The sequence below is a fragment of the Protopterus annectens genome, chromosome 9.part0 (genome assembly GCF_019279795.1).
Source record: "Protopterus annectens isolate FY-2018-M chromosome 9.part0, PAN1.0, whole genome shotgun sequence".
In the NCBI taxonomy this organism is placed as follows: Eukaryota; Metazoa; Chordata; order Ceratodontiformes; family Protopteridae; genus Protopterus; species Protopterus annectens.
Genome location: NC_056743.1, coordinates 804,399,808 through 804,416,338, shown reverse-complemented (window position 1 = coordinate 804,416,338; position 16,531 = coordinate 804,399,808). Strand labels below are relative to the sequence as shown.

The window sequence follows — 16,531 nt, the reverse complement described above, 5'->3', positions numbered from 1 at the left end:
TAATCCTCCGCAAGGAAGAGTAAACCTGTCTGGTGGACATCTGCAATAAATAAAGACCAAGAAAGAGCAGGTGCCCAATTGGAAGCAATGTCTCCTTAGCCTGAACAAGCAAATAAGAGCACTAGAGAAATCCTCCAAAGCAAACTTTGAGTCCAAATTGGCCACATCTACTAGAGACAATCATAAGGCCTTCTTCACATATGTCCGGAACCTCAAAGGAAGCATCCAGATCTGTTCAGAACTGGTGGGCAAGGACATGACATATACAAATGCTGTAAGTATAGCAAATTTGCTGGCTGATAGATTCAGCGAAAACTTTACCCCTCTGTCCCCCCATCAGTAAATGAAGACATCCCCAGTACCTGCCCCCTTCCCCTTATATCTAGGGAACAGGTCATCACTCATCTCTCAAAGGCAAAAAATACAGCCTCCATGAGACCCGATAACATTCCAGGCTGCATCCTACGTGAACTCAGGCAGGAACTTGCAGCACCATTAGGCACCCTATTCAACCAAAGCCTGAGTACTGGCTTCGTCCCAGCTGAGTGGAGGACAACCACTGTCATCCCTTTACACAAAGGTGGAGCGTCCACCAATCCGGGGAACTGTAGAACCATCAGCCTAACTAGCCTGATCTGCAAGGCCATGGAACGGATTATAATGGACCTCATTAACAAGGACATTGGCAACCTCAAACACTTGATCCCACACAGTATGGCTTCGTCAAGGGAAGGTCATGTCTGTTAAATTTGGTCGACTTCTTTGAGACGGTCACCAAAGCCATGGACAAGGGGAGGACGGTGCATGCCACCTACCTTGACCTGGCCAAAGCCTTTGACACTATTCCCCACTTGGGCATAATAGATAAACTCTCTCAACTAAGCATCAATCCATATGTTACCAGATGGGTAAGCAAACTGACTCACTGACAGAACACACCTATTCAAAATAAGGGAAGCCACCATAAGCAGTAGACCCGTAACAAGCAGTGTACCCCAGGGTTCGGTCTTGGGGCCTCTGTTATTTGGGATATACTTTTCTGAGGTGCAGGCCAAAACCAGTGGGCTATGGCTGACCAAGTTTGCAGATGACTGCAAGCTGGGTGCTGTCATCAATTCCCCTAGTGATGTGGACATCCCCCAAGAGGGTCTCAGTCAGACAAATGACTGGTGCCAGAAACATGGCCTCAAGCTGAATACCAAAAAATGCATCATCATCCCCTTTGGGGATAATGACGTCCCCACAAATTATCACATTAATAACAATGTCCTAAGTACGCAATCAGTCGTGAGGGATTTGGGCACCCAGGTTGAAAGCAACCTGACTTTTGACCACCGTCTTGCTTCCATTGTACAGAAAGTCTTCTACATGGCCCACCTCATAAGTTAGGGTATGTCATCCAGGGGCAGGGAGGTCATAACATCCCTGTATTCTTCCCTTCTAAGACCCATTATTGAGTACAACACCCCTTTCGACATGTACCTTGCAAAGCACATGTAGCAGCTGGAAGAGACCACAGAGGTTCCTCACCAGGAGAATCCAGGGCATCAAACATCTACCATACACATATAGGCTAAAAGCCTTATCCCTCTACTCAGTTTCATACAGATTCCTCAGAGGTGACCTCTATCTGGCATACAAGGCGATTACAGACCCCACTTTGATGGGACTGATGCATATGCTCCACTCGAGTAACCCACACACTGGTCCTCAACCTGGTCTGTGACATCAACAAGACTTGTTGGTGGGACAGATTTGTGTCCCACAGACCCCCCATGTATGGAATAGACTCCTTCTCCACATCAAGCAGAGTACCTCTTTACCCCTTTTTAAGCACATCCTGGATAACTGGATGGGAAACAGAAAATATACCCCTGGGATTCCACCCATGTCCCTGCTGGATGGAGGCATCGGGTGCTGATTTGTCTAAACGTGAGCTAAACCCTTGGCTAGGCTTATAAGGGCCTCAAGGCCAATAGCCTAGTAACCTCCTATGATCCTATTCTCAGCTATCAACTAAATGTTTCTCCCTGTCTAATGAATTACTCATTAGTGAAGTTACTGTCTCCTTTGTTCAGTCAGCTGTACCACCACCTAGGATGTCATGTAGGCTTTAGAAACTAGACAGGACATGTTTAATATACAGTCAGGAGGTTGATGTTATGGTTCAGGGAAAGTAAATGCTGATGAGCTTATGTTTTTTTAAATATACAACAGACCAATTTATCCATCAATAGGAAAACAATGACAGTCAGGAGCATAGATATCTAAACTATATTTCCAGATGCTTGAAGATACTCCATTCAAGTCTCATGAGCTTCCCAAAAAATGAACAAATGAATAAAGTAAAACATACCTGATTAATAGCAAGTTAAATTGTTCAAATGAGTCTGTTAGGCAAACAACTGCTTTCTGTATTTGCATATGAGATGAAGGCACAGATTGCACTTGCCTGTCCTTGTGAATTAGTCAGTATTTGACTAGTTATTCCTTGTAGTCCAGGAATTGTGTTTGTGATTACAGGAGTAGCAACTGAGCTAAGAAACTGGTTCTGTCCTCCAAGTGAAGCAGCACTGATCTGTAAAGAAGTAAACCATAGTCAAGAATACCAAAATGTTAAAATCCCTGTCATTTTCTATATACATAATCAGCACATTAAAGTTCATTCTCAACATAGGAACTGGGCAAAATTGCTGTTTTGTGAGGAATACACATTTCATTAATTTAAAATGCTAGCTGACAAGTAACACATCTAAACTGATGTGCCATTGGGAAAAAAGGGATGTCACATAAAAGCAAAACAGGAGTCAGTTCCACTGAGACATCAAGGATTCAGAGCAGCTCAGTCCTACTGAAACATGCCTGGGTGATGTGCTTTAATACTATATCTCATCATCAACTCTTCTCAAATTAGTTCATTAAACTACTGGGAAAGAAGGAATGTCATGATCCTTGACCTTTCCATCAGTGCCTGGCCCTTAGAAAACTGAAACATATTCCCAAACTTCATTTGCTGATGTCCCGCTGCATGCCGGCAGCAGTGCAGTACATTAAACTTGGTGTTTTCCACAACTGTTGTCAGGCCAGCAAACCTTATTCCTATACATCACTTTACATTCATATTCGGCTTTGCTGTGGTTCTGCACAGGCTCTCACTAAGAGCTCCATACTTGCTTCAGAGAGGCACTACATTTAGTTAGCTTACTTGAATCATCTGTAATAGGTTTAAAATATGATGTTTTGCAGATCATCATGACAGTATACAAACTTACTGTAAATATTTGTGGGTTTAGGTTTTATACACAAAATGGCATGCTTTTGAAGAAACAATGTGGATACTGCTGATTTTGGCAGCCCAGCTGGAGAAATGAATACAAACTGTTTGAAGCTGGCTGATATGTGACAAACTACAGTCTCTCTCGACCTGACACATGTAGATGCTGCTGCCCAGAGACTGACTACCCTTTTGTAGAAACTAAAAATTTGAAATTTAGACAAATATGTAAGGTGGACAATGGTGGATACCCTGCAGTAAGTTTCTGGAAAATGCATATGGTACAGTGCTGTCACTGCACATCAAGTCTTGAGGGGGATAAAGACTACAACCCCACCACCACCGCCAGTTCACTGGGTTACAGGCATTTGAGTCTCAACAATCATCATGCTTTAACACAAGCCATTCTTGCAACACATAACCCTACCTGGCATAACATAATAACTAATACTGGGAAGGTGAACCTCCTTCTCGCAGAAAAGGAATCCCTCTACAAAGGCCCATGATTGGGGAAAACATCTTGTTTGGTAAGTAGGGAAAGATCTGTGGTGAATATAGGAAATAGATAAGCTCACTGGATCATGGCTGCTGCAAAGTACTCTGAAATTGCAGGCTAACCTGCATTAAGATTATGGATACATTTTTAAACTAAAAGGGATCATTTCATTTGTACCTCTTTATCTGGAAAGTAAAAAAAAAAAAAAATATATATATACACACACACACACACACACACACACACACACACACACACACACACTGCACTTGCATTGGTGTAATTTTTCTGTGTCTAGAAATGTTTTTGAAGTATTTTGCTGTAAGCGCATCATTTTGTTTTTTAACTGAAACAGTTTATTCAGTCAGGTGTTGGGCTGGGCCTGCTAGGTTTGTAGTACATATCCCTAGCTGCAAGAAAGTTATTTGCTATGCTTTTTGGTGTCTAATTTCCTCGGTCTTGATGCAGAACTGTTCTGCTGATTGGTTTCTTTTAATTACTATTTATAGTACGGCCATGTGTTTTTTTGTTTTTGTCTTTTGTCTCTACCCTGCACTAAGAGTACTGTTGAGGATACACTTTTAACCTAAAAAAGGTATACTACTTTCAAAGTATCTCTACATCAGGAATGTAATATACAAATTATACTGCAGGATGTAGTAGTGGTTACTCTGTGGCAGGGTACAATTTACTACTATTTCTAAAAAGTTAGCATTATTTTCTTAAGCTCTAGTTGATTTATCATTGGTTCTTCGGTTTTTCCTGTCTTGTTATAGTGCTCTGAGTGTTGCTCTACGCAGCGCCACTGAAGCTTGCACTCAACAGATGCAAGCACTTTCATGTTGTCCTAATATAACCTTAGTCAGTACCACTAAATTAGAAGCGACGCAAAGTGATTTGTTGCACATCCATGCCCATTCCAGCATCTTCTAACAATCTCTAAAAACAGCTTGCAGCACATTACTATTATTTAATGCCAGTAACAGTTTTGCACTTGCAGTTAGGAGCAATCTGTCTACACTGATAGGAGCAGATCGCATTCTAAGTCATTACAGTCAGTAGGGCACTGCACGTTTAGCAAAAAAATAAATAAATAAATAAATAAAATAAATAAAAACTAAAATTAGAATGTAAAGATTACCTGCATATTGAGCAAGTATTTTAAATGTTCCAGGAGGTAAATCCTCTCAAATCCAGTACACCACACCACATCATTCTATTAATAAAAATGTCTAACTTACACTGATTCAACTCTCAAACTCTACAATAGACAAAAACAGACTAATGGTAAGTTTTTTTTTTTCAGGAGCCAGTATCTCTGATATCTCAACAGCCCTTAAGGCCCTTATACTTAAAAATGGTTGTGAAATGATGGTGGTCCATGTGGAGGTAAATGACTTAGCATGCAAATACCTTAAGGATATGCACAGAGACATGTCAGAGATCTGTGTGCATGTCACATACGCAGGTTAAGACCTTCATCTTGACTGGAATTATTCCTTTTCCAAGAATAATGCTGAAGTAAGAGAAGACGATAATTGGCTTGAACATAATAAACAAATAACTAGCTGGTGCCATTTCACGGAGATCCAGTATGTGTCATCTTGGGATATGACACTTGACAGCCCTACTTGCTTTGCTAAGGATGTTTTACACCTCTCCTTCCAAAACTTCTACATACTTGCTAAAGCATTTGCTGTTCTGTACTGCCCTTTTATTTTGGCAAAGTCCAGCTAATGGGCCTCCCAGCTTAGCTATCAGACTCAATCAATGAAATGCAAGATCACATCAGAGTGGCTCTGCTCAGTGCTAGGAGTCTCAATAATACAATGCTCAACCTTGAGGCTCTCTCCTGCATCTGGAGCACATCTGTGTGTGTGTGTGTAATAACTGAAACATGGCTTAAATCTTCAGAATGCACCTTTCTTTCTCTATACCTGGGTTTTATGCCTACCATGTGTTAGACACAAAGGCAACTATGGTGGCATCCCCACATCTGCTAGGCCTACAACAAAACTCACTGAGATTCAAATCACATTAAACAGCACCAACTATCAGTTCATAGCCTGTGCCAGAACCCCCTATATGTCCCCTGAAAATCATGCTAAGTTAACATACTTGATGAATTGCCTATAAATTAAAAATTCATTATTCTGGAACACTAATTACCAGTCAAACTGGGATACCTATACCTCAAAAACAGGATATGCCCAAAAGTTACTAGATTTAATCAACAAAAACTCCTTGTATCACATCATCAAAGAACCCACTAGAGAACAAAAATATTCTTGACCTGGTTCTTAGAAATATACTGTCTCTGTATGTACTATTAACCCCAGTATTACCTTCCTCAATGAAGTCCAATCACAAACTGGGAACCTTCTCCTTTAAAATTGTGAAACCAATCACTGAAGTTTTAGATTTCAAACATATAAATCTTCACCGATTTTATGATGAAACCTCTAAATTCATGCACAGCTGTATTGCCCAAGACATTGATACAGCAAGTACCTACACAAAAAAATCTATAAGTTACCTAGATGAATGAATTAACCTGGCAGCCCCACCAATCAGATTCAAATATAGTGACAAGTTCAAATACACCATCCTGGTGGTCCACAAACAAACTTTACAATATAAGAAAAAAAAAAAAACTTCTTAAGGAACATAAAACAACTGACACTCAAATCAACGTTAGAATAAAAAAATTGCCAAAGAATTGAAAGAATACCATTAAGAAAACCAATAAAGACCACAAACTTAGCTCGCATCAGACGCCAAAGATAATTACAGATCGTTCTTTAACTAAGTCACGAAACTAAGAAATAACACCAAACATTGTCCAGAATCCTGATCAGAAATGATATCTCTAGTTAGCCAAATTTGGGAATGACTGTAAATTGTATGTCATTATCAAGTACCGCTCTGATGCCCAGAATCTCCAGCTTGAGCTCACACTTGTTAATACCTGGTTTAAAAATAATTGGCTCAAATTAAATGCTAAAAAGTGCAATTCTGTCATGTTTTGTTGACAACTCCCCAATCCCACCCTAGGCTTATAGCACAGACTACACCCCACATTATGGAATACTGGGTGATAATTCCCTCTCCTTTGATAATCATGTTGTGACAGTGATCAGGAAGTCTTTCCACTAGATCAGCTGACTGCAAAGGAATCATTTTATTCAGATCCAAGGGCATCATTGCCTCCTTATAATCTGCACTGATACGGCCAATCATTGAATACAATAATCCTTTTGGACCAAACCTTGCAAGACATATCACACAACTGAAAATACCCCAAAGGTTCCTAACTAAAAAGATCACTGGCTTAAAAGCTGTAAGCTACCAGAAAAGACTGGAAAATTTTTCCTTTTATTCAATGTCCTATAGACTCCTACAGGGTAATTTGTGCCTTGCCTTCTATGGCATTGAAGACCCAGTAGTCCAGCATTTCTTGTGTCTCCCTAAATCAAACAATCCCACTAGTACTGGGACCAGATATCTAAATCAAAATCAACAAACAACTAAAACATGGCAGACATAGAGATCCATTCATCAGTGCCTTCCCCACCTCTAAAATAAGCAGCATGATGTACGGTCTTCCTTAAAACAGGAACTAGATGACTGGACATGTAGTCACAAATTCACCCATGGCTTGACTGACCTAGCCCTCCTTGAAAAAGAAGGTAAAACTTAGGGGTAGGTATTGGCAAGGAATAAATGGCCACTAGGCTCAACTGAGCATCTGGGAAGGACAACCCCTGTAGCCTCTTAATCCTGCTTTGTTCCTTCCCTCAAATATATATATATATATATATATATATATATATATATATATATATATATATATTCATCTGCTCTTACTGTAACTGTCTCAGTCACTCTTCTGCATGCTAGCTGTTCAGTCACTCTTACTACTGCCTTCTGCACTTGTTTTTTAGTCATTTGTTAATTTAATTGCATTTACTTGAACTGTATTTGCTGTAGTGTTGCTACACGCTTGGGTGTGCTGGCCTGCACTATAATTTTAATTGTATTTACTGCTGTTTTAGCTGCTTTTCTGCAAAAAAAAAAAAAAAAAATTTCTAAGCTTGTTTCCTGCCTTTCCTGTAACTAGTCAAGTTCAGATACAAACTTGCTGTATTCCAGGACTGTTGGTAAGCTTCTGAGCCCCCCAAGTCTTTCTGTGTTGAAGGGAAGCCTTCTAGCTTATCAGTGGGAGTGGTAAGCACTAGGTAGCCTATCTACCACTGGAAGAGTGGGTTTTGGCCCTGAAATTGTAGTTCACTGGCCGTTTGGGCAGTTTTTCCATCTCTTTCTACTTTCTGGTTAAAAGCCCGTTTTGCATTTGGTCCCCGCCTTTCCTATAACTAGTGCAATCCAGGTACAGATTTGCTGTATCCAGGAATTTTGGTAAGCTTCTGAGCCCCCCCAAGCCCTTCTGTGTTGGAGAGAAGCCTTCTAGCATATCAGTGGGAGTGGTAAGAACTAGGTAACCTATCTACCACAGGAGGAGTGGATTATGGCCCAGAAATTATAGTTTATTGGCTGTTTGGGAATATTTTCCATCTCTTTCAACCTTCTGATTTAAAAGTATGTGTTTGTGCTTGTTTCCTGCCTTTCCTGTTACTAGTCTAGTCCAGGTACAGATTTGCTGTACCCAGGACTGCTGGTAAGCTTCTGAGTCCCTCAAGCCTTTCCGTGTTGGAGGGAAGCCTTCTAGCTTATCAGTGGGAGAGGTAAGCATCAGGTAGCCTATCCACCACAAGAGGAGTGGTCCCTGGCCCAGAAATTGTAGCTATTGGCTGTTTGAGCAATTTTTGTCCATCTCTTTCAACTTTCTGGTTTGAAAGCCACACTTGTGCCTGTTTCCCGCCTTTCCTATAACTAGCTTAGTCCAGTTACAGAGTTGCTGTATCCAGGATTGTTAGTAAGCTTCTGAGCCCCCAAGCCTGTCTGTGTTGGAGGAAAGCCTTCTAGCTTATCAGTGGGAGTCTTGCTGGAAAGCCTTCTAGCTTATCAGTGGGAGTGGTAAGCATTAGGTAGCCTATCTACCACAAGAGGAGTGGTTCCTGGCCTAGAAATTGTAGCTATCGGCCGTTTGGGCAGTTTTTTTCCATATCTTTCAACGTTCTGGTTTAAAAAAAGCACTTGCGCTTGTTTCCCACCTTTCCAATAACTAGCCTAGTCCAGATACAGAGTTGCTGTATCCAGGAGTGTTGGTAAGCTTCTGAGCCCCCGCAAGCCTTTCTGTGTTGGAGGAAAGCCTTCTAGCTCATCAGTGGGAGTGGTAAGCACTAGGTTGCCTGTTTACCATGACAGGAGAGGTTCTTGGCCCAGAAATTGTAGTTTATTGACCATTTGGACAGTTTGTCCGTCTCTTTCAACTTTCTGGTTTAAAAGATTACATCTGTGCTTGTTTCCCATCTTTCCTGTAACTAACCTACTGGGTAGCACTAGAAAGCCTTAAACTGATACAAGCCTTCTAGCTTAGGAGAGAAACTTTGGAGTGATTAAGTATCATTTTTCTGTACTTTCTTGCTGTACTTGACTGTTTTCCACCTAATGCAGATTTTCCAGCATTTCTTGTGATTTAAAAGATGTTTTTTTCACATATTGTACTTATTTGACTGCCTACACTTTTATAAAGTTGTTTTTTGTTTAAATAATTTGTTTAACTGTTGTAGGCTACACACTAAAGTGTGATAGCCTTTTCTGATCGTTTGTAGTCATTTAATGCTGTTTTAAGTGTATTTTTTACTGTTTTTGCCTTATCGTTTCAAAAAAACAAACTCCCCCCCAAAAATTCCTTGTTTCCTGCCTTTCTAAGTTAGTATAGTCCAGTTTTCAGGCTAGTGCTGAATTCAGGGCTGTGATACTAGTTTCTGAGTTGCCCATACCTTACTTGGATAGAAGGAAGTTTCTTTGTTCACCTGTGAGAGAGGGGAGCTTTGAGCAACCTGGAGGAGTGGTTCCAGCCCAGAAGTTAGTAGTTTATTGGCCATTTTGGGCTAATTTCTCTCTCTTTCATTTCCCTACTACAAAACCCACGTTTGCACAGTTTTGCGCATCGGGCAGTGCCGGTTAGCTACGGTTAAATTATTCCCGGCTCCACTAAGTCTCCTCTTCAGTTTTTCCCTTGAAACTCGTCTAACTCTCAACCTAAGCACTCAAAAAGCATCTTACAGCCCAGCACTTGCTCAGACCTAATATCAAGCACTAATATACCCTGACACTGATTGCCTAGCAGGGCAAGGCTCTTTAATCACCCCTCACCAACCAAGTGACTAAGCAGCTCACCCTACTATTCAGGCATGACCAAAGGGCAACTTCAGGTGCACTCTCCAGTCCAGCTGGTGAATCTGGGTATCCTGAGGCAATGTTACAACTGCCTCATGTACACAGACAACTGTCTCCTCCTACCACAAAATACTAACATATACGAGAGATGCAATTATACAGCCAAACTGGAAGCTAAGCTGTCTCTACCCAAGACTGGAACAGACAGTCAAGAGGAGAAGGTTAACACTTGCAACACAACTCCAGCAGCACACAAACCTACTAAAACAGCATTGGCAAAAAATACACAAAATCATACTCGGAGGCTCTAAATAAAAACCTGAAAAAGCATCAGAGACCTCCAATGCAGTCACCCAAACAACCTGCACTTCCTGTCACAAACCAGACAACACATAAAACACAAAATCAGTGTGCCGCACAATCAAAGCCCTTAAGGCAAAATAACATACTTAACACACTAGTAATAGGTGAATCTATAGTCAGGCACACTGATGTCCCACTCACTAGGCTGGACAAGCAGAAGGTTACTGTTAGCTGCCTGCCGGGAGCCAAAATCCACCACACAACACAAGCACTCAAGTCACTCCAGAACAAGTACAAATATGACTCTGTCATTGTTCATGTTGGTGTGAATGACCTGAGACATACCTCCCTGGACTACATGAAGAGAGACAAGGAAGAGCTTTTTGATCATGTAGCCCAGGCTGGTATGACCCTGAGTAGCATCCTCAGTATAAAGAAAAAATGATCAATTTCAATAACTGGCTAAGCTTCTGATGTCATTCAAAGGGGGATCCAGTGTCTGTCAGCCTGGGACAACATGCTCGACAAGCCGCGTTGCTTCGCAAAAGACGGCTTGCATCTGTCACCCCTAGGCTTTCGAATACTGGCCAAGGCTCTTGCTGCTCCCATAGTGCCTTTTTTAGGCAAGGCTCAAAAGTCAAACTCACCTATGTAAACAGCACAATTAACAAAAAACTGAGGGTTATGCTACTCAACGCCAGGAGTTTAAATCTCAAAATGCACGTGCTCAAAGCACTCTTCAGTATGGAGAATGTCGACATCTGTGCAGTAACTGAAAAGTACAGTTTTGTACCTACCATAAATGTAGATGTCCGAACTGGATAGCATCTGCAGTCATAACAAATGGGTTGTCCTGTCATCAGGCAGCCCTTCGGTCGGCCGGATTCCAAAGTCTGGGTCCGGCCGCTGATGTCGCCCTTCACCCGACGTCATCTCTGCTGGTCTTCGGGTATAAAGGCATCAGCCGACGCCATTTTCCTCAGTGTTTCTTGCCCCAGATGCCAGTTGCCCTCTTGGAAAGCTAAATTTTGGATAAATGCCAATGTTTCCAAAAAAGTAGAAGGCAAACACAAAAAATAAGCATGTATGTACATATATACAAACAAATACACCATAAGAGACTCCCCCCCAGCTAGCTATTAGGAGGGTAAATACCCTAGGAGTACCACAGAGGGGAAGGAGGGTGGGTAATCCTGACTGCAGATGCTATCCAGTTCGGACATCTACATTTATGGTAGGTACAAAACTGTACTATGTCCTTCATGGATGCATCTGCAGTCATAACAAATGGGTAGAATACCATAGCCAAACTAGGGGTGGAGGAAGAAAAATTATGGTGTAGTTAGGATCCCTTGCAGTACAGCAGTGGCAAACCCTGCTCGGGATCTAGAGTATAGAGGTAAATTATACTGCTTGCCAAATGTATGCACGGAGGTCCAAGTAGCCGCCTCAATAATGTCCTTGGTTGCCACTCCTCGTAAGAAAGCTGTGGTAGTGGCTGTAGCCCTTGTAGAATGAGGTCTTATGTTCTGTGGAATTGGTTTTCCATGGTAGGAGTAACAGACTCTTATGCAATTTCCTATCCATTTGGAGATTGTCCGTTTGGAAATTGCTTTTCCTTCCCTTCCTGTTGCATAGGCTACTAAAAGCTGGTCAGTTTTTCTGTTACCTTTGGTTCTGTCCAGGTAGTAGCGTAACTGCCTATGCACATCCAAGGTATGCAGCAGTCTTTCCCCCCTGTTCTGTGGATTGGGAAAGAAGGTAGGTAGGTGGATTGCCTGGTTTAAAGACACTCTGGATACCACCTTAGGCATAAATGTAGGATTAGTTCTCATGGACACCCTATCTTGATGGAAGATTAGGAAGGGTTGCACTGCCATTAAGGCCTGTAGTTCCGAAACCCTCCTTGCTGAAGTAATTGCCAGTAGGAAAGCAGTTTTCCATGATAGGTGTTGCAGATCTGCTGTTGCTGCTGGTTCAAGCGGAGGGAGTGTCAACTTTTCTAGCACAAAGTTCAAGTCCCATGCTGGTAATGGTGGTTTCCTAGGAGGTTTTACATTCTTGATCCTCTGAGGAACTGCCTGAGTAGAGGATCTTGAAAAGACAGGTGGATCAAGCTGTATTCTGCTGAAATAGCTGATGCATGTATCTTGATGGAGGAATAGGACAGGCCTGTATGTAGAAGCTCTGCCAAGTACTCCAGGATGTTAGCAATATCTATGTTCGACACATCTTTTCCTCTTTCAGTACTCCAAATGACAAACCTTTTCCATTTTCCTGCATAGTTCCTTCTTGTTGAAGGTCTGCGGGCTTCAAGGATAATGTCTTTAACCCTTTGGGATAGGTCTGGGTTAGTTGCTGCTATGTGATGTTCCAGGCAGTCAGTTGTAAGGTTTTAGGTTTGGATGCATGATGTTGTAGTTGTTTTGAGTTAACATCAAAGGCATCAGGGTATTGACCACATTCTCCCCGAGACATGCGCCTCAGCAATGGGTACCAGTGTTGTCTTGGCCAATTCGAGCTATCAGGATTATCCTTGGGCGTTCCTCTTTGATTTTCAGTAGTACCTTGTGCATCAAGGGAAGAGGTGGGAATGCATATGCTGTCAGGCCTTTCCAACTGAAGGATAGAGAGTCCACCTTCCATGCAAGTGGGTGGTATGTCCTTGTGCAGAATTTTTGATTGAGTGGGGATGCGAACAGGTCTATTTGTGGCATTCCCCATTTCTTTGTGATGGCCTTGAAGATGTCCGGGTGTAGCATCCATTCGTGAGCATCCGAGGTGGTTCTGCTTAACATGTCTGCTAGGGTGTTCTCTTTTCCCGGCACAAATATTGCCTGTAACTGGATGTTGTAGCTCAGAGCCAGATTCCAGAGGTCCAGAGTCATTCTGCATAGGGGGTAAGAATGAGTGCCTCCCTGTTTGTTGATGTACCACATGACTGTGGTGTTGTCTGTCCTTATCATTAAATGGCCTTCTTTGAGGAATGGTCTGAATTTCTGGATTGCTAGTTTTACTGCCAGCATTTCTTTTTGGCTTATGTGCAGATGCAGCTGGTCTTGAGTCCACAATCCTTGTATGCATTTGTCCAACATGTGCGCCCCCCAGCCTAGGTCTGAGGCGTCCGTTGTGATGGTTTGGCTTGCTTGAAAGTTGTGGAAGGGTAAGCCTGGGTTTGACTGGCATGCTTGAGCCCACCATAGGAACTCCTGTTTTAGGCATGGGATTAGTGGGATTTCGGTTTCTAAGCTGTGCTTGTGTTGAGACCATAAATTCTTTAGGTACCACTGTAGCTTTCTCATATGCAGTCTGGCATGTGGGACCAAGATTATGCATGATGCCATGAAGCCCAAGGCCTGCAGTATTTTTCTTGCTGTTAGTTTGTTCTGCTTTGTTAATGCCAAGAAGTAAAGAGGGAGTTCTTTTTGTTTTTCTGCAGTTAGGAATGCCATTTGTTTTACTGTGTCCAATTCCGCACCCAAGAATGTTCTTGTTTGGGATGGTATCAGCCTTGACTTTTGTAAACTGACTGTGTATCCCAGGGCTTGTAGTAAGCAAATGACCCTTTGTAAATCTGTTGTCAGCTTGCTTTTGTTGTCCGCTTGTAACAGGCAGTCGTCAAGTATGGATAAATTTGGATTCCCTGTAGTCTGCAGTGAGCGATTACTGATGCCAGGCATTTTGTGAATACTCTGGGCCAGTAGATAAGCCAAAGGGCAATGCTGAGAATTGATAATGCTCTGATCCTGCAAGAAATCTGAGGTATCTTCTGCAATTTGGTCGTATGGGGACGTGCAGGTATGTCTCCTTGAGATCTAGAGTTACCAGCCAACACTCCTTGCCCAGCATGGGAAGAAGTTGCTGTAGGGTCAGCATTTTGAATTTTGGGACAATGATGTATGTGTTTAAGATGGACAGGTCGAGAATAGGTCTCCAACTTTTCTCTTTTCTTGGTACTAGGAAGAGTCTGGAGTAGAATCCTTTGCCCTGTTCTGTTATTGGTACTCTTTCCACAGCTCTCATCTTTGCTAATTCTGCTATCTGCTTTAGAGCTTCTGTTTTTTGATTTGGAGGTAGGCTTGGCATTCCTCTTTTTACTGGTAATGTGTGGAAGTGGAACCTGTAGCCTTGGTCTATGGTTTGCAAAATCCACTTGTCTTTTGTGATATAGTGCCAATTTTTCGAAAATAAGGCTAACTTTCCGCCTAAAGGTGCTGCTATTTGCTCCCTGGTAGGCGGTGTCAGAGCCAAGTCACTGTGATTGTCCTGTTGCAGTGGCAGTGGTTGTGTCTGTGCCTCGGTTATTGCCTTGCCACTGTCGTCCTCTGTAGGCACCTCCTCTGGATTGATTTCTGCCTCTAGAGCGTCTATTCCTGCCTCTTTGGGATTTTGAGGAGTCTGGAAAGGACCAATTTTTGGCAGGCCAGTTCCTGCTAAACCTTGGGGGCTGAACCTGTAAGAAATCTTTAACTGTTTGTACAGACTTTGCCTTCTCTTCCATTTTCTTCATTACTTGCTGAGCAGGTGTACCAAATAGACTGGCCTTATCCATAGGAGCATCTAACAGCTTTGCTTTAACATGATCCGGTAAGACCTGTTCTTTCAACCATGCATGCCTTCTTATCACTGTGCCAGTCATGGCTGATCTAAATGAAGCCTCCAGTGCATCATAGCCACATTTTAAAGAATGGTTACTAACCTGTTGGATGTTATTCACCATTTCTAATACATATTTCTTATCTAAGGAGTCATCAGAGGACAGCTTTTTAGTTAACTGATCAAGCATAAACTCTTGGTATTGGATCATATGAAACTGACAGTTTAAAGCTCTAGCTGAGAGAGTAGCAGAGGTGTAAACTTTTTCCCCATCTCTCTAAGGACCTGGATTCCCTTTCAGAAGGAATAGGGTTTTGCTGAGGTCGAGGCTACTGCCTTAGGCCCCTGGGATATAGTTTCAGGATCTGCAAGTGGGGCCTTGTATAGGTGGTGATGAGTGTCTGGCACCCTGTAAAATCTATCTGGTTTGGCAGGGGCTGGAGGTAAAGAATCAGGAGCAGTGCAAACATCATTAAATGCATCATCCACAACAGGCAGTACAGGAGGTATAGCTAAGGGCCTATGTTGTGGTAAGTGCAGAAATGTCCTAAGCCTTTTTCTGGAATCTGAGAAATCTTGTCCCTGCCATTGGAATTGTTCTCTCATGGCATGTAAGGTTTCCCCAAAGGAAAATTCCTCTGGTGGAGAGGCAGCTGGAATGGATTCTTCAGCATCGGAATCTTCATAAGTAGAAAAAGGAGCCTCTGGCTGGTCTGTAATGTCTGAGTCATCCGCAGAATCATCAGAGGACACTGGCTCGGGGGGCTCTGCTCTAGGTCTCTTTTCTGGGGGCTGAGAGGCCCTGTCTGGGTGAGATTGGGATCCCCTAATTAAGGATATTAAATCCTCTGCCAGAGTAAGCATTTGTGAACTTGAAGTGGGCCTGTGTGAGGGGGGCTTAACAGGCACTGATTCAACAGATTTGGCTGCTTTAGCCCTGGCAAAGGCCTTAATAGACATGGCTGCAGAAGGCCTAGCAGCACCACGTGCTGGGGTAGAGACATCCAAAGGGATGGTGTCTGACAAATCACTAGGAACCACAATTGTAGGCAAAATTTCTGAGGCCGATTCAACTAAGGTAGCAGGAGCCTCAGTAGTAGTCATGGATTCGGCTGAAGATTGACCGGTTTTCTCGGTTACGGCCGAAACCGAGATACTCGCGGCTTGCTTAACCGTGGTTTCGGCCGAAACCGCGGACCGCGAGTGTCGGTCTTTTTCTTTGCGTTTTTTAACAATTTGGGTAGTCGGATGATCCGACGGCATAATGTATGCAAAATCTGAGCCGAAAAACTGTTCAGCAAACTCCGACCGACGTCTAAGCGTTCGTCGGTTGAAGGAAGCACAGGCCGAACAGGCTGCTACGTCGTGGTCTGGGCCTAAGCAAGGCAGGCAATAAGAGTGGAAATCTTTATGAGGTATTTGTTTCCCACAAGTTAAACAGTTATTGACTTTTTCTGACATCGGCTGAGGCAAGAAAGAGTCCCCAACGGGGTACTTAACTTTTTAGAAGTCTTCGAAGTAGTATTCGGTAGTAGTAATCTCTGGATCTGATCGACCGG

General features: G+C 42.6%; 1 protein-coding gene across 2 annotated transcripts in view; it reads right to left on the bottom strand.

The window, feature by feature from the left end:
• The window catches only part of POU6F1 (POU class 6 homeobox 1), a 438,794-nt gene that overhangs the window by 174,902 nt on the left and 247,361 nt on the right, over positions 1 to 16,531 (bottom strand). For both annotated transcript variants that reach the window (XM_044083449.1, XM_044083450.1), the window contains exon 8: positions 2,453 to 2,578. In XM_044083449.1, coding sequence (XP_043939384.1) covers positions 2,453 to 2,578 — 126 coding nt within the window. The remainder of the gene's footprint in view (positions 1 to 2,452; positions 2,579 to 16,531) is intronic.